This window comes from Myxocyprinus asiaticus, chromosome 3, assembly GCF_019703515.2.
Source record: "Myxocyprinus asiaticus isolate MX2 ecotype Aquarium Trade chromosome 3, UBuf_Myxa_2, whole genome shotgun sequence".
In the NCBI taxonomy this organism is placed as follows: domain Eukaryota; kingdom Metazoa; phylum Chordata; class Actinopteri; order Cypriniformes; family Catostomidae; genus Myxocyprinus; species Myxocyprinus asiaticus.
The window spans coordinates 52,272,199-52,293,334 of NC_059346.1; the positions used below are offsets into that span (position 1 = coordinate 52,272,199).

General features: G+C 37.3%; 1 protein-coding gene, 1 long non-coding RNA gene and 1 pseudogene across 2 annotated transcripts; 1 reads left to right on the plus strand and 2 right to left on the minus strand.

Annotated features, from left to right (window-relative positions):
* Nucleotides 1-1,333: 1,333 nt before the first annotated feature.
* On the minus strand, nucleotides 1,334-4,455 carry LOC127420763 (ferredoxin-fold anticodon-binding domain-containing protein 1-like; annotated as a pseudogene).
* Nucleotides 4,456-4,519: 64 nt separating this feature from the next.
* Nucleotides 4,520-10,329, minus strand: LOC127426998 (uncharacterized). Its single transcript, XR_007894887.1, has 2 exons — nucleotides 10,000-10,329; nucleotides 4,520-7,383 (listed from the first exon to the last, which is right to left on the minus strand). It is a non-coding gene; the product is annotated as an uncharacterized LOC127426998 (long non-coding RNA).
* Nucleotides 10,330-10,382: 53 nt separating this feature from the next.
* On the plus strand, nucleotides 10,383-21,006 carry LOC127426936 (mitochondrial import receptor subunit TOM40B-like). Its single transcript, XM_051674137.1, has 10 exons — nucleotides 10,383-10,523; nucleotides 10,964-11,114; nucleotides 12,341-12,408; nucleotides 12,576-12,668; nucleotides 13,011-13,112; nucleotides 13,193-13,298; nucleotides 15,112-15,234; nucleotides 15,358-15,434; nucleotides 15,539-15,641; nucleotides 19,387-21,006. The coding sequence occupies exons 2-10, from the start codon at nucleotides 10,970-10,972 to the stop codon at nucleotides 19,524-19,526; spliced, it is 957 nt and encodes a 318-aa protein (XP_051530097.1). The 5' UTR covers nucleotides 10,383-10,523; nucleotides 10,964-10,969; the 3' UTR covers nucleotides 19,527-21,006.
* Nucleotides 21,007-21,136: the final 130 nt, after the last annotated feature.

Below are 21,136 nucleotides of genomic sequence, written 5' to 3' on the forward strand. Positions count from 1 at the left end.
ATGCAGATCTGCTTACCACAAATCATCTCATAATTTCTGTTCTTTAAAAAGCAGAATGATACAGTAACAATGTCAAATTCAGTACATTTTTGTTTGTTTTTTGTACTGAAATGTTCAGCTGACTCCAAGCACCATATGTAAGGTCAGTACTTTAAAAAAAAAACAAAAAACCTTCAGATGAAATGAAATTAATTGAAAGCGATGCCTAAACATGCATAATAAATTCATGTACCACTAGAAATAGGGCACAATTCATAACAGCAATTAATTCATTTCCAAAACCTCATTGCATTTCACTAAATGAAAGTGTTTCATAGTACTACAGAAATTTGTAAACATTTCTTGGATGCCTTTTTAAAACAAACCTACACACTCTGACGGTAAAATCGTAAAGATTCATACAACTTTTCTAAATTTGGCAAATTCGTATTAATTCGTACGACTTTCACTACAGCCAATGATGTCACTGGACATCGTTTCCATCTAACATATGACAATTAGTTGCTTCTGTCACACACAACAGCTTCCTATCATGTTTACACACTCTACTGATTGGTTAAGTTTAGATAAGGGGGTTGGATAAGGGCATAATATTAATAAGCATGTCATTAACACCTCGTACACGAACTCGCGCTTACTTCCACATTAGACATCCGGGCATTTGTACATGATGAAATCGTACAAATTCATACAACTGAACTGGCACTAAATCATATAAAATAGCCAACTCATAAAATATGTAAAAATTTTCATGAGACTGGGTTGAACAAACCACATGCAAGTGAATGGTGACCAGACCTTTCAAGCTTCAAAATTTGTTCACTTTCACAATTCATAAAGTGAAAGTGGAGATTTATAGTAAAAAAAATTATTGAAATATTGATCTGTTTCTCACCTACACTTATGCTGCTTCTGAAGACATGGATTTAATTACTGGAGTTGTATGGATTACTTTTATGTGGCCTTTATGTGCTTTTTGGAGCTTGAAAGGTCTGGTCACCATTCACTTGCATTGTATGGACCTACAGAGCTAGAAAATTCTTCTAAAAATCTTCATTTGTGTTCTGCAGAAGAAAGAAAGTCATACACATCAGGAATGACATGACAGAGTAAATTATTAGATAATTTTCATTTTTGGGTGAACTATCCCCTTAAGCTTTCACTTTTGTTGATTTATCAGAGAACTACAGAACAAATCCTCAGTTAAAATATACAGACTCACTCAGTTTGCTTATACTGTATATATATAAAGCTAAACTTAATATACATTAATATCTGAGTTTATACATCCTTTTGATATGCTCTGTGTAAATCATTACTTATGCCTCTTTGATCACCTCAGGGTTATCTGCAGGCGAAGAGGTAACAGTCTCCGTAGCTGATTCTGTAGTCCCAATACCTGGTTGTGAAAGAGGGCACGGTCCAATGACTGATAAGTCAGCCTATAGCAGAGGCTTGCATGACCCATGTGTGGGTGATCTACTAATGCTACATCCAAGTGGCCTCTCGCACAAAGGCATGAAAATCCAGTTCGTCATAGCTATCTGGGTCCATCCAGAAACTGATGTCATGTGAGAAGCTTGGTGGGTAAAGAGATAATGGGCAAAACGTTCCAAGTGGATTGAGTTCAAAGTCCTTAAGAAAGCGAGGATTGGCACTCCAAAGCAAAGCTGAAGATCAGAGTGGCTAAATGATCCAAGTTTATTGAGACAAGATTTAATTGTAGACCTTCATTAAGATCTGAAACCAAAGGGAAAGATGCAATCCGTCCAAACTTGGGAAGCATCTTTGAATTCATCCACATTTGCTGCTCTACATCTGTCTGCCCCTCTTCAAAGGAGATGCCATAAGAAGCAAGCAGTGACTCTAAACAGTCTTGGAAGCACTGGAGAGGATGAGATTCAGCCAGGAACATTCCCACCAGTAAAAGCTGGTGGAAAACAGGAGAAAGGCTTGGGGAGATGGGAACTCTCTGAAAGGCCAGGCCACTGACCGCATGAAGTGTACCAGGGCTGAAGTCCTCATTCTGCGTGATCTCCTGGACATTAAGTAACAGAGACGGCCGTAGTGCATAGCTGCCAGTAAAGCTTTGTTGGTCCTTCATTGACTCACAGATTTGTTGCTCATTTTCACTTCGGTCAAATATATAGGTGTCAGCTGGTTTAATCCAGTAGATGTCCGAGTGGGTCAGACTGGAGTCACATGCCTGAAGCTTTTCTGGTAGGTATAGCTTAACAGTTCTGGGAAGTCCTCATTCATAGTGCATACAGGCCACACTGACTTTAGCTCTCTCAATAAATGTTCCTGGACAGTTTTCACTGGGTGGTGTGACTGCTGACCAAGGAAATTCCTGACACTCAGAAAAAGGTTATCAATAAACAGGTATCCACTAGTGATCGATCGATGTGGGTTTTTTAATGGCCGAGGCCCATACCGATATATAGAGAGCAGAGTGGCTGACAGGCTGATATAATGCAGTTGTGTATATACATATACATCACAAACTCGTGTGAAAACACACGGCCCCATTCTAGGAGACAAATTACCAATGTAAACAAATACCGATGTACAGGACCACTGCTTCTCTGTTCTGAGTCACTCGGGTATGGTCTTGGGTGAAAAGACAGAAAAGAAAAAAATTTGTTGGATGGAGTGATGTTAAAAGATCGAATTTTAGTGCTTGTTCGCCATCTCCATTTCTTCGTGGTCCAGTGTTGTGGCCGTGCGGTGAATTTCATTTAAGGTTTGAATTGTGGAGCATCATACACTACAAGATTTTCTGTATAGTCGGCCCTAAAATATTAAACAAGTTCAATAATCTCCAACTAGATGTAATCATTTAACTATCTTTCCAATTTGATGACATTTTGTTCCACTCCTGAGTAATTGATTAACCTCTGTCCTGACCTTGTACATGCATATATCGCCTCTCACCTGTTTGATCGCTTGATTTCGCTCCAACTTTATCTCACAAAAACAAACTCTCTCTTCTGAGAACTTGATATTGCCAGTTACCTCACAATAAGATAAACACTGCAACATATATTAGCTGTAATTCAGTATATCACAAGCCATAACAGCTAAAGCTGTGGCAATCATGGGAGAGAAATCCAGCATGTCTTGCACTAGAGAGTGGATCTGCGAGAGCAGTTTTTACATTTGTCTACAATTTTTTTGTTGTCGATAATTTTGATTGATCGTTTCAGCCCTTGTATTTGAATACACTAAAAATGTTAACTATAATGAGACAATTTCAAATGTACAACGTATCTGGGAAATTAAAACTAATATGACAAATAGACACTGATGGAAATTTTACAACTCAGTCCATCAGATATTTGTAGCAAAACCTCTCTATGTGACCTGTGAAGCTGGTACTCATGTGTCAGTGGCAAAAAATTCAGAAAATACAATGAACAAGAACACAGGTGAACATAGGTGAGGGAAAAACAAGCCCTGAGTCTCTATTTACATACTATCCATACTAAATAAAATGTGACAAGAACAAAATGTCAGCCAAAGAAGTTTGTCATAACAATGTGATCTTCATGGAAGTACACCTGGGCACAGAAGGAGGACTGAAAAGTGTGACGCATAGTACAATGTTTTTTTTTTATTTTTTTTAATTTTTTTTTTTATGGCATCTGCTCTTTTAGGTTGTGGTTTTGATATTATTATACAGTATATTAATCTATGGCCATTTTTAAATAAAGTTTCTATTCATTGAATGTATTTAATGTTTTGGAGGCTATCAGTTTACACAGCCAATAATTAAAAAATCCCATATATCATTCCATTTATTATCTCTGCAATATATTGGTCGACCACAAGTATCCACTAAATTCAAGGAAATAGATGAAGGAATGAGTGTAATGGTGGAAGTTTCTTTCAAAAAGTTAACAGCCCATTGTGTTTTGCATAATATGATAGACAGACAAATGGATGGCCTCTCTTCCAGCCATATCCAATTTTATTAAACATGTAAATGATGTAAACAAACGGCATGGCCATGTCATCACTAAATCGCCACTTAGCGGAATATTTATAAGACAGTGTAGGGGAGTCTTAATGTTGTTTCAAACCCTTTCTTTGCATCTTTTTCTCCATACAATGAAAGTGAATGGTGACTGAGGCAAATATTCTGCCTTTACTGTTTCACAGAAGAAAGTCACGTGTGTTCGGAATAACATTAGTGTGATTAAATGATCATTTCATAATTTTTATCCAGTTTGGATGATTATGAGCTAATTTAGGTTGATGTATCCATCAGCAGCAGCAACAAGGTATAACTTACCTGTTCAAATATTCACTCAACTCTGCAGGAGGCTCAAAACAAATGGTCTCCTTACCAGTGGTTTTCTCCATTTTCAATTTCTCTGGCATGATGTATTGGAGACTACGAGTGAAGAGGTGGGTCAGTGCTCCATCTACATGAAAACCTTTTTCTTGACTCATCACAAGAATAGTATAAGAAATACTGAACACATAATTCCTTACCATTAACACTTTTATAAAAATGTTTTACCTTAACAACTGTAAGGGAACCATTAAAAGTTCTTGATTAAAGGTATAGTGTAATCGAGCTTGAAATCATGACCATGTCTAGAGACTGCAATTTCAAGATGTACAGTGAAAAAGGAGTTATATTTTTGCACTAACCAGAGGAACAATCATCGCTGAAATGTTGCTCTGGTCATCTTGAAATAACGGTGTCCTGAAAATCCAAAGCCTGTATCGTGTTTGCAGAGCAAATAATGAATGAATGAATGAATGTTACATTTATATAGCGCTTTTCTGACACTACACTCAAAGTGGTCTGGTTTGACTATTTCTGTAACTGCTAATCTCCTGGGATTTTCACGCACAACAGTCTCTAGAATTTACTCAGAATGGTGCCAAAAACAAAAAACATCCAATGAGTGGCAGTTATGTGGACAGAAACACTTGTTGATGAGAGAGGTCAACAGAGAACCGCCAGACTGGTTTGAACTGACAAAGTCTACGGTAACTCAGATAACCACTCTGTACAATTGTGGTGAGAAGAGTAACATCTCAGAATGTTATTCTGAGATGCGGGTTGGCACTGATTTGGTGGCACGAGGGGGACCTACACAATATTAGGCAGGTGGTTTTAATGTTGTGGCTGATCGGTGAATGTGCATATACAGTATATAGATACACTCACTATGCACTTTATTAGGAATAACTGTACACCTACTTACTCATGCAATTATCTATAATCCAATCATGGCAGCAGTTCAATGCATAAAATCAAGCAGATATGTAATGTTCACATCAACCATCAGAATGGGGAAAAATGCATCCCTTAGCCTAAAGCCATCACCTCTCAGAAAATCACAAATGATGCAGTTATTCCATTTATGTTATCAGCAGATGATATCTTAAACAGCTTTTATTTGTAACATTTTAAAGGTCACTAAACTTTGTGGTATTAAACCATTCAAAATGTTACAAATTCAACCACACACATATCACCACTAAATAAAAATTTGAATAGATGATAATTCTGCATTATATTATAAACTATGGTTTAGAAGTAAATATATTTAGACATTAATACTTGCATATTGCCAAGTTTTTCTTGGTTTTTAATTTTTATCATTTGCTTACAAGTATTTAAAAATATTCGCAAGAAATGGTTGTGTTAGAAACTAATTGTTAGTCTAATGATGAATTGGCAACCCAGTCATTGGAGCAACTTTATTAAAACCCTGGGGGCTTCCCTGCACTTTGTGTAATTTAATATTCAATGGACTTAAAGTTATCTGTGTGAGCAAGTTATTTGTCATCCTCATGATGACCCCCAAAGTTCACAAATTAAAATTGTTCCACATCGGTGAACCAGCATTGACTAATGAAAAACATACATACTACAAATAACAGGCATCACATACACCTTGGCAATATTGAAACAACCATGGCCTATGGTTAGAAAATACAGATCTATGTACATTTGTAAAATGTGAATGTGTAGTACACAGTTTCTGTGAGGTTGCAAATAAGAAATTTGAAACCACAAAGACAGCAAGCCATGATCTCAAACAAACGGTTGTTAACACGGTCATTTGTGCTCGCAGTTATACCATTAAGACATAGGTAAATGCAAAAACTGCTACTGTTTTCAGCTGTTTCGCTGATCTTTATGTTGAGTTATGCCTTTTGCAATGAGGTCGGGAATCTCAACTGCAAGCCATGGTCCAAGCTTGGGAGAAAACAGAGATTAGTGTTTATTAGATGCAATAAATTCATAACTAAATATTTCAGAAACAAACGGCATAATATTTCATTTGCAACTTTACTTCCTCCCAAAGCCATGAGATGAGCCAATCCAAACTTTGGTACATTTCTTGGCCACAGTGGTTTGAAGTGATCTGTCAAGCAGATTTTGCCACCTCTGAGATAAAACAAAGATCCTTTCTTAACAAAAGGCAACAAAATATGTAAGAAATGTAAAATTTAAGACGTTCCAACCTGTACATCTTGGCTGTCTTCCCATCTAGCTCAGGAATGGCCACTTCAGGCACTGTGGCTGGATTTGTAACTGGAATCTGGACACTGGGATGAAGACAATCACTCACACGACCAATTATTATTAAACATGAGTGAAGTCAAAAATGTCTTACATCAAATTCCATGTCAAATTCATATTTGAGAAGCTCATAGATGTAGCAGCATTTTCCCAACCACCAGCGCAGAAAAGATACATTAATACTCAATGATAAACTCTGAGACATCAATCAGAAATTATACCTATAATCAGCAGAAACAGCCAAGTAAAGGACTCTGCAGAACAATAATGGGTGTTTTCAAATCTGTGGGCGTTTCTATCAGGAAGACTCGCAGACTTAATTGAAATTTAAGATGACATTTTTTGATGAATAGAACACAGAAATGTAATGTCTCTCTTTGGCGTAAGCCATGTCTGGCAGTCCGAAGAAGTTGTACTCGGAACTGTCATATCCTGCCGGAGATAGGAGGCAGGGGCGAGGAGCCTATCCCTGTGCAGGATGGGACTCAACCTGTGGTGGTTGGGTGGTGGAGGTTGCTGTGTTAACACACTGAAACAGCAATGTGATAGATTGTGAGCAGACATGTAAAGCAATGGCTTACATGTGATTGGCTAGGAGTTACCTAGCTTATGGTGCGATGATGTACAGCTACTAGTCTTCCCGCTAAAACTACGTTGCGCTTACATTTCTAAACTAACCAATGGTTTGAAAATGCCCACTGATTGGGAAAAGCCCAATTTTGTTCTGCAGACCTGTAAGTCTCAAAACAGCAGTAAAAAATTGACCTTGTGCCCTCTTTGTTGGACTCTAGACGAAACCAATCATTATCAGCTGCTTTGTTATTTTCAGCATACTGAAAAACAAAACAACGAGCAAAATCCGCATTATTTTAAGCAGCAGCATAGCAATCATTTCAAAAGTGAGGGGGACAGAATGATTAGTGCAAGACAAACATAAATATATGAGCAGTGTTGGGGAGTAACAGAATACATGTAACGGGAATACGTAAATACAAAAAATAAGTAACTGTATTCCACTACAGTTACAATTTAAATAATTGGTAATTATAATACAGTTACATTCAAAAAATATTTTGATTACTGATGAGATTACTTTGCATTTTATTGTCATTTGTTTCATTTAATATTTAGTCCTTTCAGATGGAAAACATTTATACATATAAATGATGCGATCCAAAGTGCATTTGAACAGCAGTGAAACACTTTCTTATGATGTGTTACATTCATACAAGCAGACAGAGAAATACGTTTGAAGTAAGTTTGGAGCAGAAGAAATAGAAATGAACCTTGTGTAAATTGTCAGCTTTACGCTAAGATAAAATGCTATTTCTAGCCATTTTACATGCACGTTACCAGGCACGATCATATATTTTTTTATCAAGAAAATTCACGTTAGATCATAATTAGTTTTTTTTCTAGTAAGACCTTTGATATTAGGGCACAAATTGTATTCTTGATAATAATTTTTGTATTGTTTTCCTGTAAAAATTTCTAAAAATCCTTAAAGGTGCGATATGTAACAATTTTCATGTAATATTCGCCTTTTTTTTTTTTTTGCCAATGTGTAACGCAACTTAAAAAATGAGCCCTTCCCGGACTTCCTAGGTTGCCTATTAAAGCCTATAAACTGATTTTCTTGTGAAGGGAGCGGGTCAGTTTTGCCGGGAAAATCCAAAGGATGTGACGTTTATGCACGCTCCCGAGAGCCTTGCCTCTCGACAGTAGCTTCTCTTCCACGTCAACAGACAGTCTGCAACACTAGGTACTAGGTTATCTTAGAGATGGAATCCAGCAAACGTCTGGCTCCCAGCACAACACCGATTCCTACACAAACTCAGAGTAAGCCAAAAAAAAAACAAAAAAAAAAAACATTTATCTACTGAATCCCATCTGGCTAAGCAAGAACGTGATCGTGATCGAGTGTAAACTAGAGTGAACATCGGCAGGGCATTTGATTCCTGGAGGGAACTTCGTTCGGTTTTGGGGATCAAAACAGACCCTGAATTGGCGTTCTTCTTATTGGACAGGTAAGCTTACATAACTGCAAAGCATGTGAAATATAGTGCCATAAGGGTTGAGCTGTGTAATTTTAGCTAACTTGATCTTGCCTGCACAGTAACTGTCATAAACAATGTTAATCTGTAATTATTCAGCCAGGTAAATTACAATAACACATGAAATGAATGCTAGACAATGTTCAAGATAATGCAAAAAGACCCATTCATTAGTGTAACGTAACTTGGTTACACAGAAAATATATACACTCTATTATTATAAAACAATAGCGCATCGATGTATCAAAATGACAGTTGTGATGAAATATTTATAATGTACAGTCTATTTTATAAACAGTTACTGTCGTCATCCACCAAATTTAGCTAACAGCTATTGATAAAGCTGGCTAGCTAGCTAACGCCGACATTGACTGCATTTATACGATAGCCTATGTATCATGCAAAGAAAAGTGATTACTTCAAACTACAGTCTCGTATAGTCAGACCTATAACCACACTTTGTTTTAGCCCTGTTCCAGCACTGGAGAGTCAAATATAATATACAGTCTCAAAGTTTGTAGTAAAACAATCATAACTTTGTAATTTTAATTATGCTACCTCATCTGTTAGCATGATGCCGGTGAATCACGTTGTCTCTTTGTACGTTACGTCATTGTTTTGGCTGATGCTCGTGTCCCTATGGAATGCGTGCGTGAGCACGAGCACGAGCAACAGGTAGCTGGCTGCAGTTCACTTAATGGCCACATGTGTCATTAATAACAAGGGTTTCTGAATCTTACATACTGCACCTTTAAAACAAAATAAATTTGATTTATCTTGTTTTAGAAACAACACTGCATAAAATATTTAGGTTTTTCAGAGAATGTATTTTTAACATGTGTATTTTGTCTTACTGTACTGGCAGAGTTTTTATAGTCAAAACAAGTGAAAAAATCTACCAGTGCTGAAGAAGTAATCCAAAGTATTTAGAATACGTTACTGACCTTGAGTAATCTAACAGAATACATTACAAATTATATTTTACAGCATGTATTCTGTAATCTGTAGTGGAATACATCTCAAAAGTAACCCTCCCAACCCTATATAAGATATATATTTTTAGGGCTCCTAATCAATTAAAATTTTAATTGAATTAATTACATGAATGCCCAGTGAATTTTAACTTTTGCATTTACAGATTTAGACATTTGCTGTATGAAAGACACAGAGTAAACCCATTTGCCCAGTGAAAAAGTGCTTTGGTTTTATTGAAAGTGAGGGGGACACGTCCCCCGCAAGCCCTGCGTATTCTACGCCCTTGATTTTAAGAAACGCATATATTTGAAACTACGACTTTTCTTATTGTTTGTCTATTTTGTCTGCTTTCCTGAGCAATGACACGTATGCTAATTCACTTAAACAGCCAACACAGTAGCCAACAAGAATACAGCTTACCTTTATTAGAGCTAAATATTCCTCTCGAAGTCTCTGCACTCAAAGTTCTGTCTCTTGGTCCTGAATTTGTTTTCAAAAGCGGTATTTCAGAGACTGCTTTCCTGGTGGCTTCGTCTGCCATGTTGTCTCGCGCAGGAGGAACCACAGCCTGTCATTTAAGAACAAAATGATGTGTTTTCAATCACAATAAAGTCATATGCTGATAATATAACAAGGATAATATGTATCATTCATCTTTCAAATGTCTTATGTGGTTGTTTGCAGTGGTGTGCCGTATGGGCATCAGTATGTTTCTGTAGGGAAGTATTTTGTCGTTGCTCCTCTTTAAATGACCGCATTGATCAGCTGCTTCCGACTCTGGAGTCTGCACTAGAGCTGTCATCATTACATCCCTCGGCATCCTTTCACCTTACTCTCTTCCAGCGGTCATTGCATTTATAAATCTCGCTTTTTCAAGTGTGATTTCAGGATATCATTTTTGCATATGACATTATTATACTGTACACAGCCCACATTCATTCAGCGTAAGTAGAAACAATACACTTGCAAAGCCTAACAAAATTTTCCCAAATGCATGGATATAGATGATCGTTAAGATGCGAATATTAAGCACTGATAAAGCGTGCAAATGTGTTCATAAATGTCGAGTTGTGCACAACACTTCAATATTAAATATTTTTATTTTTGCATTATTCTGCAACCATGATTAACAATATTGTAATTTCATAATTAATGAAGCATGCATCATCCAGTGTTGATTATATTTCTTGTATGATTATTATTATGCATGTGCTCGCTTTCTTTTATATCAATTTTTATCTTTATTGTTTATGAATATAACTATTTTTATTATTATACAGCTGAGATCTCTCTATTGTTATTTACATCATGTCAAATTGCTGTTGTCCTACACAGTTCAGAAGATCAGGTTGGAAGTGTGTGGTCCTCTCTTTTTGGCTTGTAGGTTCCCATGGGCAGTGTACTGGCCTTGTCATCCCGCCCAGGGCGTCAGAACTCCCCCTTTCCACAAGATAGACCCCTATCACGGTGGGACAGGAGAGATGGACGGCTGCCCAACCCGGGGAGTTTTGATGGCCTGCACCGCAACTGTAAAGGTCTGAAATTATATTTCTGTAAAGGTTTTGTATCAAAGTCTGTTCAAACATAAAGTAAGGTGAATACAGTTAAAGAGATAGTTCACCCAAAAATGTAAATTCCCTCACCATTTGCTCACCCTCATGCCATCCCAGATGTGTATGACTTTCTTTCTTCTGCTGAACACAAATGAAGATTTTTAGAAGAATATCTCAGCTCTGTAGGTCCATACAATGCAAGTGAATGGTGGCCAGAACTTTGAAGCTCCAAAAAGCACATAAAGGCAGCATAAAAGTAATCCATATGAGCAGTGGTTTAGTAGTGTCTGAAGAGGTGGGCATACAGTGAATTTATGAACTACTTTTGTGAATTTATTAGACTCATTTAGAGGGAATCTCTGTACACTTTTTAAATCAAACACAATTCAATCAGCGGTGCAGCGGCATCGTGTTATTAGATTGAAAAAGTTCCGGGTCAAAAGCCTACTCATTGTACTGGCGACAATACGTATCATCACTTATTTCAGGTGGGCATACGTAAAATCCTAAGAAAGATAGATGGGCATATGGCGTATGCCTGTGTGTGCCCTAGACTACACTACTGCATTCGAGTCTATAAATCTATATCTTCAGATGTGATATGATAGTTGTGGGTGAGAAACAGATTAATATTTAAGTCCTTTTTTACTATAAATCTCCACTTTCACATTCTTCTTTTGTTTTTGGCAATTCACGTTCTTTGTGCATATCACCACCTACTGGGCAGGGAGGAGAATTAATAGTAAAAAAGGACTTAAATATTGATCTGTTTCTCACTTACACCTATCATATCGCTTCTGAAGACATGGATTAAACCACTAGAGTTGTATGGATTACTGTAAAAAAAATCTTAATTTGTTTTCAGCAGAAAAAATGTGAGTGAGTAAATTATGAGAGAATTTTAATTTTTGGGTGAACTACCCCTTTTAAGTGGGACAATTTAAGACATTCATCAATCATTTTCAGTGTATTCTTCCATTACTAAAAACCAACAGTCCTAAACTAGTATGGGATGACATTTAGATCATATTTTAAAAACAATGCCATTGACAAATGATTAGAAAGTGACTCCAAACCATTGTCAAGATGTAATAATTTCAGTGTGGCAGATATAATAATTTCAATGCTTTTCTTTTTATGATGGAGCGTTTCACATATAGTTTTGACTTGTGATCAGATAATAATTGTAATTGCTTGCATCTACCTAGATGTGTTTCCACAGCAGATTGAAGGAGTAAAATTGGTTATAAACAAGACCCTCAGCAGTTTTTTCAAGGTTTGTTCACATATACTGTATCTGATTTCAGTTTCAAATATGAATGCAACAAATAGTTATTTCAATAAGAAAATATCCCTTGTTTAGTCTTATTTATGATGATAATGTTCAGGGCTTGTCAGCTCTGAATATCTGACTGAAGGACTTGTGGATTTATCTCACCTCAGGTCAGTCACGCATTTAACCTCAGTGCTGTTGCTCCATCCAGCTATCGCTTTCACGCTGAACACTTACAATCAGACACTGATAGCAAAGATACGGTAAGGATCCAGAATTAAATCAGTTTTCTTTTTTTCTTTTCAAATGTATTTCTTCCATTGTTGTTTCATGATAATTTATAAATCAAACAGACACACCCCATCCTGAAAAACATAACACATAACATAACAGATAACCCCAACTAAAAGCACAGTGTCCCATTAACATCCACAGTTGTTAATGTCACCCTTAACTAAGATGTAAATCAAATCATTGCACAAAAGTTACATACTAACAAAAAAAGTTGTTTTGGGTTTAGGGGGGCCTTGTGACATTTGTGGCGTGATGTATTAAATATGTTATACATTTCTTCAGTATAATCCACTGATCTCCTGTCTTTTAAGGGCTCACCCATGCTCATTGGGGAAATGGACTCCTCTGGCAGCTTAAACGCACACTCTTTGTTCCATCTGAGTGAGAGAATAAGAGCTAAAGCAGTATTTCAAGTTAGTCCCAGCATTACGTAATATAATGCACTGACATGCAATTAAATAGAAATAGTAATTGACTTCTTATATATTTATAGACTCAACTGGCACAATTTGTCACGTGGCAGTTTGAGACTGAATACAGAGGCAGTGACTTCACAGCAGCAGTTACAATGGCCAACCCAGACATCCTGAGTGAATCAGGTACCACATGATCACCTGAGTTCTCATTAAACCATAAGACAGGCTGGTTTATAGATACCACAGAAATGTGCTTTATTTAGAACAAGCAATTACTTATATGCTGAACCGGTACTTCTATGGTTGCCCTTACATGCCATGTTGATGAAGTGCTCTGTCTGTTCATTAAGAGAAACTATTACAGGCCGCAAATTATTATTTTGCATTAATTTTTAAAGTTAAAGTGAAAGTTAGTTATCATTGTTTTACATTGTCATTAGTGGTGCCATTATTAATAGTGTAAGGCAAGCATCATTATTATTATTGCACATACTTAGGGTTAGGAATTTGAACTCCTAAACCTAAGAATGAAATTTCGGTGTGTACAGTAATAAATGATACCTCAAATTGTACGACTTGTTGAGGAGAGGTTTCCTGTTGTTTTCTAAGCAATCAGACCTGTGATTTTGCACCTGGTGGATGATAAAACAGGCATTTTTTTTAGACTTACATTGAAGGAAGGACAGAGACATATCTAGAGCCAGAATATCATAGAGACAGCCTGATCTCATGAAAATAACGACATTTGCAAAATGACATTTCACGGTTCATGGCTAATGCTCTATTGAGTTTTAAATCGATAAAACCTTCCTCAAAACCAATAACCGATAGTGTCATAAATATCAAAAGTGGCATGAAAAACGCAATTGCTGAAGCAACCACATTATTCTGTAATGCTTCTATGACACTTCTGGCTCATGTGTCGTCTCACATGCTCTTCAGGACTCGTACCCTGGTCCTTTCCATCGCAAGAGCAACACTCTATCAGTTAAGCTACTGCGCAACTTGATCACACTGGAATAAGCCTGTAATTGTAGTTGATTATGTAATGCAATGCAAATGTTCAAATGTTTCACCTTATTTTTCAAGTGTTTTGATATCATAAGATAGCATTGTGTGAGGAACAGAATTAAGTGTTTAAGAACTCATACTCTGCCTTTTTTTTGTTTGTTTGTTTTTTTTTTTTTTTTTGTTATTTGTGTGAAAGTAAATAAAAGGTTTTTTTTGGGGGGGAATTTGGAATGCCCAATTCCCAATGTGCTCTAAGTCCTCATGGTGGTGTAGTGACTCGCCTCAATCCGGGTGGCAGAGGATGAATCTCAGCTGCCTCTGCGTCTGAGACCATCAATCCATGCATCTTACCACATGGCTTGTTGAGCACGTTACCGAGGAGACATAGCGCGTGTGGAGGCTTCACGCCATCCACCACGGCATCCACGCACAACTCTCCATGTGCCCCACCGAGAGCGAACCACATTATAGTGATCATGAGGAGGTTACCCCATGTGACTCTACCCTCCCTAGCAACCGGGCCAATTTGGTTGCTTAGGAGACCTGGCTGGAGTCACTCAGCACACCCTGGGATTTGAACTAGCAAACTCCAGGGGTGGTAGCCAACGTCTTTACCACTGAGCTACCCAGGCCCCAATAAAAGTTGTTGTTGTAACACCTCTAGTGTTTATTTTACCAGGAAATACACAATGCGTACAATGAGCCATGTAAAAATAATTTTGCAAAAGTGTAGGTATTGCAACGTTATTCTGTGAGACCAGGTTGTATAGAGACTTGGGGGTGGGCTCTTTTGACTTGGACCAGTAAGTAACCACCTAGCAACCACCCAGAACACCTTAGTCACCGTACAGTTACAACCATCCCGAACACTCTAGCATCATGGTGGCGCATTTTGCTCTTCAGAAAATGGTATAATCTATTTAATGTTGATATTCTGCATATCATGGCTTTTCACCTGTTTATGCCTTTTTTGTCTTTACGACAGTTATCATGGTTGCACACTTTCTTCAAAGTGTATCCCCACAGCTGGTACTGGGGGGAGAGCTGGTGTACCACCGAGGTCGAGCTGAAGAAGGGGGCATACTTACCCTGGCAGGACAGTACTCAGGTGAGAATAAACATCTGCTTTAGCTCAGTGTTCATCCATCAGTCTTAAACAGCTGTTATATGAGTGTAACTTAACATCAAACATTCTATGTTTATGTAAAATATCAAATCTTTTCTATATTAGGGCCAAATTGGGTGGCGACACTAAATGCTGGTAAAGGAGGAGCTCATGCCAGCTATTACCACAAGGCCAACAAACAGGTATGGTGGTGTTGAAGGAAATGTTACTGTTAGAAAATGTTCAATGACTAAACATATTAAAACTTTAGATTCAGTTCGTAATCCTGAAGTTTTGATTTCTGCAGATTCAGGTAGGAGTGGAGTTTGAGGCCAGCACTAGGACACAGGAGACTACGTTCTCTTTTGGTTACCAAATGGAACTTCCAGAAGCTAAAATGGTCTTCAGAGGTAAGAAGAGCAGATATACTGTAGTTTAACCATTTTAACCCTTTTAACCCTTTAACTCCTAGTTCCCTTACAAAAAATCGAGAGTTCTGACAAACTTGCCGCAAACTTGCTGCAAATTTCCCACTCATTATTTTCACATGCAAATGAGCAAATGCTTGCCAGAAGTTTGCAGCTCTTCACCGGTAGCATTGAACCTGAAGCAAACCTTTGGCGAAAATGAAGAATTTGCTGCAAAGCCAGGGCCACATTAACCCAATGGGCAACATGGGCTGCAGCCTAGGGCCCCCCAACTAGATCGAGATCAAATAAGAATTTTAACATGGATTTTGTAATTTCGGTACCACTGGCACCACCAAACTCTGTAAAAAAAAAAAAAAAATAATATATATATACAGGTGCATCTCAATAAATTAGAATGTCGTGGAAAAGTTCATTTATTTCAGTAATTCAACTCAAATTGTGAAACTCGTGTATTAAATAAATTCAATGCACACAGACTGAAGTAGTTTAAGTCTTTGGTTCTTTTAATTGTGATGATTTTGGCTCACATTTAACAAAAACCCACCAATTCACTATCTCAAAAAATTAGAATATGGTGACATGCCAATCAGCTAATCAACTCAAAACACCTGCAAAGGTTTCCTGAGCCTTCAAAATGGTCTCTCAGTTTGGTTCACTAGGCTACACAATCATGGGGAAGACTGCTGATCTGACAGTTGTCCAGAAGACAATCATTGACACCCTTCACAAGGAGGGTAAGCCACAAACATTCATTGCCAAAGAAGCTGGCTGTTCACAGAGTGCTGTATCCAAGCATGTTAACAGAAAGTTGAGGAAAAAGTGTGGAAGAAAAAGATGCACAACCAACCAAGAGAACCGCAGCCTTATGATTGTCAAGCAAAATCGATTCAAGAATTTGGGTGATCTTCACAAGGAATGGACTGAGGCTGGGGTCAAGGCATCAAGAGCCACCACACACAGACATGTCAAGGAATTTGGCTACAGTTGTCGTATTCATCTTGTTAAGCCACTCCTGAACCACAGACAATGTCAGAGGTGTCTTACCTGGGCTAAGGAGAAGAACTGGACTGTTGCCCAGTGTTCCAAAATCCTCTTTTCAGATGAGAGCAAGTTTTGTATTTCATTTGGAAACCAAGGTCCTAGAGTCTGGAGGAAGGGTGGAGAAGCTCATAGCCCAAGTTGCTTGAAGTCCAGTGTTAAGTTTCCACAGTCTGTGATGATTTGGGGTGCAATGTCATCTGCTGGTGTTGGTCCATTGTATTTTTTGAAAACCAAAGTCACTGCACCCGTTTACCAAGAAATTTTGGAGCACTTCATGCTTCCTTCTGCTGACCAGCTTTTTAAAGATGCTGATTTCATTTTCCAGCAGGATTTGGCACCTGCCCACACTGCCAAAAGCACCAAAAGTTGGTTAAATGACCATGGTGTTGGTGTGCTTGACTGGCCAGCAAACTCACCAGACCTGAACCCCATAGAGAATCTATGGGGTATTGTCAAGAGGAAAATGAGAAACAAGAGACCAAAAAATGCAGATGAGCTGAAGGCCACTGTCAAAGAAACCTGGGCTTCCATACCACCTCAGCAGTGCCACAAACTGATCACCTCCATGCCACGCTGAATTGAGGCAGTAATTAAAGCAAAAGGAGCCCCTACCAAGTATTGAGTACATATACAGTAAATGAACATACTTTCTAGAAGGCCAACAATTCACTAAAAATGTTTTTTTTTATTGGTCTTATGATGTATTCTAATTTTTTGAGATAGTGAATTGGTGGGTTTTTGTTAAATGTGAGCCAAAATCATCACAATTAAAAGAACCAAAGACTTAAACTACTTCAGTCTGTGTGCATTGAATTTATTTAATACACGAGTTTCACAATTTGAGTTGAATTACTGAAATAAATTAACTTTTCCACGACATTCTAATTTATTGAGATGCACCTGTATATATATATATATATATATATATATATATATATATATATATATATATATATATATATATAATTTCTAAACGGTTTTTCAGAACACTCTTGCCACTCTTAGTCTGCTGTTGCTAACTTATTACAGGTAGTCCCGCCCCAAAGTCATGCAGTTGGTTGAGCCAGAAGTTGACAAGTTTTGAAAGCGCTACAGAGCCGTGGGCCTGGGTAGCTCAGCAAGTATTGATGCAGACTACCACACCTGGAGTCGTGAGTTCGAATCCAGGGTGTGCTGAGTGACTTCAGCCAGGTCTCCTAAGCAACCAAATTGGCCCGGTTTCTAGGGAGGGTAGAGTCACATGGGGTAACCTCCTCGTGGTCGTGATTAATGGTTCTCGCTCTCAATGGGGTGCGTGGTAAGTTGTACGTGGATCGCGGATAATAGCATGAGCCTCCACATGCTGTGAGTCTCCGCGGTGTCATGTACAGCGAGTCACGTGATAAGATGCACGGATTGACTGTCTCAGAAGCGGAGGCAACTGAGACTTGTCCTCCACCACCCGGATTGAGGTGAGCAACCGCACCACCATGAGGACCTACTAAGTAGTAGGAATTGGGCACTCCAAATTGGGAGAAAAGGAGATAAAAAAAAAAAGAAAAAAAAGAAAGCACTACAGAGCCAGTGTTTACATTCTTTGGGGGAAATCAACCTAAAAAAATGCATTGTTACATTATAATTGTCTCTATGATAAGCAATATTTTAACATAAGAAAAATCACACATTTTTAACAGGGGGATGTTGGTTCGCATTATAAAAATATGAATTTACATGCATTTCTGATCGAAGTGGCTCCATACTCGGAGCGCTTATAAATGAATTCACCCTTACTCTTGAAAACCACTGGAGAGAGTTTGTTTTCGATGATCAGTCTAATCAAAATTAGCTGAGGACGTCACGTCAGTGAATTAAAACAGACTGAACTCTAGTTTGCGACTCTCTGGGTCATGAGCGAATGTACACTACCGGTCAAAAGTTTTGAAACACTTACTCATTCTTTATTATAATTTTTTTTTTTCACATTTTAGAATAATAGTAAAGTCATCAAAACTATGGAATAACATAAATGGAACTATGGGAATTATGTTGTGAATAAACAAAATCCAAAATAAATCAAAACTGTGTTATATTTTAGCATCTTCAAAGTAGTCACCCTTTGTCTAGAATTTGCAGACATGTACTCTTGACATTTTCTCAACCAACTTCTTGAGGTATCACCCTGGGATGCTTTTTAAACAGTATTGAAGGAGTTCCCATCTATGTTGGGCACTTATTGGCTGCTTATCTTTATTATTTGGTCCAAGTCATCAATTTCAAAAACTTTTTTTATTTTTAATTAAATTTTAGATTTATAATGAAATAAATTAATATGGTGGCACAATTATATTTTACTAAAATATAATTACTAATTTCAAACATTTAATCATATGCCTTCAGATCAAAAGATTTTGAAGATCATGAGAAACATTTCGGTCAAGTGTTTCAAAACTTTTGACCGGTAGTGTATGTGGTCTTAATTAACCAAATGTTATAATCAAGGATAGCTGAATTCATTTTTTCAGCAGTTACAATGCTGTATTTTCTAAATTCTTTGAAATGCCTTATGCATTATATAGAATTTCCATTCCAGTTATAGAACCCCACCAGTCATTTCTACTATACTGTAAGAATGATTTAACTTATGATTAACATTTAATTAAGAATACTGTCATCATTCTGTCAACATCTTTTTTATGTTTTTCAGGAATGTTGGATAGCCGCTGTATAATTGGAGGAGTTCTGGAGAAGAGACTGTACCCTCTTCCTGCCACATTGATTATGGGTGCCTTTGTCAATCACAGAGCAGACAAGTTGCAGGTCGGCCTTGGGGTCAATGTAGGATAGATATGAACCCAAAATCAAGAGAGGCGCCACTCAAGACTTTGGGAACAACAGACTACGGACAAAACAGGCAACATAACCAAAGCCCTGTTTGCCATACTGGACAGTCATGCCATTCATGGTGAACAGGAGTGAGGACTTGAGGTTCCAGCTTAAAAAGACTACACAAGGCCTCTATTATTTCATTGATGTTTGTTCCGTCCAGTCTAATGGGGTTTACAGTTCTAGCCATAAATGCTGGTCTGACCCCTAAATAATCTGAACTACAGTATAAGTGTGATAATGTGAATTGTAGGGAATTATGGGAAAGCGATGGTGTTGCAGAAATCAAGATGCCTTCCTAAGGACATAAAGACAGACATTCTGTTAATCAGTTTAGGTATTCATAAAGTTCTATTCTTCATGTTGGTCTTAAGCTTCCATTTTGGAGGAGACATTACAGGACTTCTGGATTTTTGACTTTTAAAAAATCACATTGGAATCAGAGCTGTAGTGTATTGGCTAACTCACGTGCTCACAATGCATAAAAGCCAATTGCTGAAGGATGCAGGTTTGAATCTGGCCTGCTTAATTCCCCGAACCCATCTCTCTCTCTCTCTCTCTCTCTCTCTCTGCTTGTAAAGGTGTCCATTGATGGGTAAATAGCTGCAAGAAAGAAAACAAATCACAATAGAGGATACAAAAAGTACAATGACATTACAGCTTTTGGTTACTTTTTGAATGGCGAACATTTGAACAATGTAAATCAAATGGAGATTTTCAAACTTTAATCTAAAATTTCTTAACAGTGTAAAGTTTTTAAAAACCAAAAACAGGAAACACTCAAGGCTAACATGAAATACAATTTGTTTTTTTAATGATTAGGTTAAGTGGTTCAAGCTGAATTATTTGCAGTAAAATGTGGGGGAGAAGTATAAAAATAGATTGTTTGAAGAATATCAGTACAGGCAGTACAGAAATAAAAAAAGAGAGAAAAACACATCTCCATTACCATGATCAGTGGAAAGATGGGTAAATGTTCACCCAATGTTCAAGCCAAATCTACACCCTTGAATGGATGTATCCTGTCCACAATAACATTTTAGTAAAGAGGTCTATTCTAATTTGCCTTAAGTGGATTTACTCCATCACTTTTAGCATTATAAGGTGGAAAAATGTACATACATGTACAGTATCTACAACAGACATAATAACTAGTCATAAGCCATTACTTGGCTATTGGCAAATATACAATGAATATTTTACTAGTTTTAATATTCTATGAATCTACCTTAATTTTCAATGTGGCAGCTGAACCTTTTTTATAAACAGAATTATGAATCTTTAATTTAAAAGAGAATTAACCTCAATAAATCATTTATATTTTTTACAGATTATGTTATCTAAATGTAAGACTCCAAATGAATTGATCATCAATCCCATTATATTTGTTTAATTGTGCTGCTAAGATGGTTTGCACTTGGGTCACTTGGAAGACATTGAAATAAGCTTGTTCAACCAATAGTTTAAAAATATTTTAAATAAAACTCTTCATTCATATCATAAAGCTTCTTTTTAAATGTCTTCAGGATGTCATAACAAACCAATCTGTTTATAATTTTGAGAAGGGAATG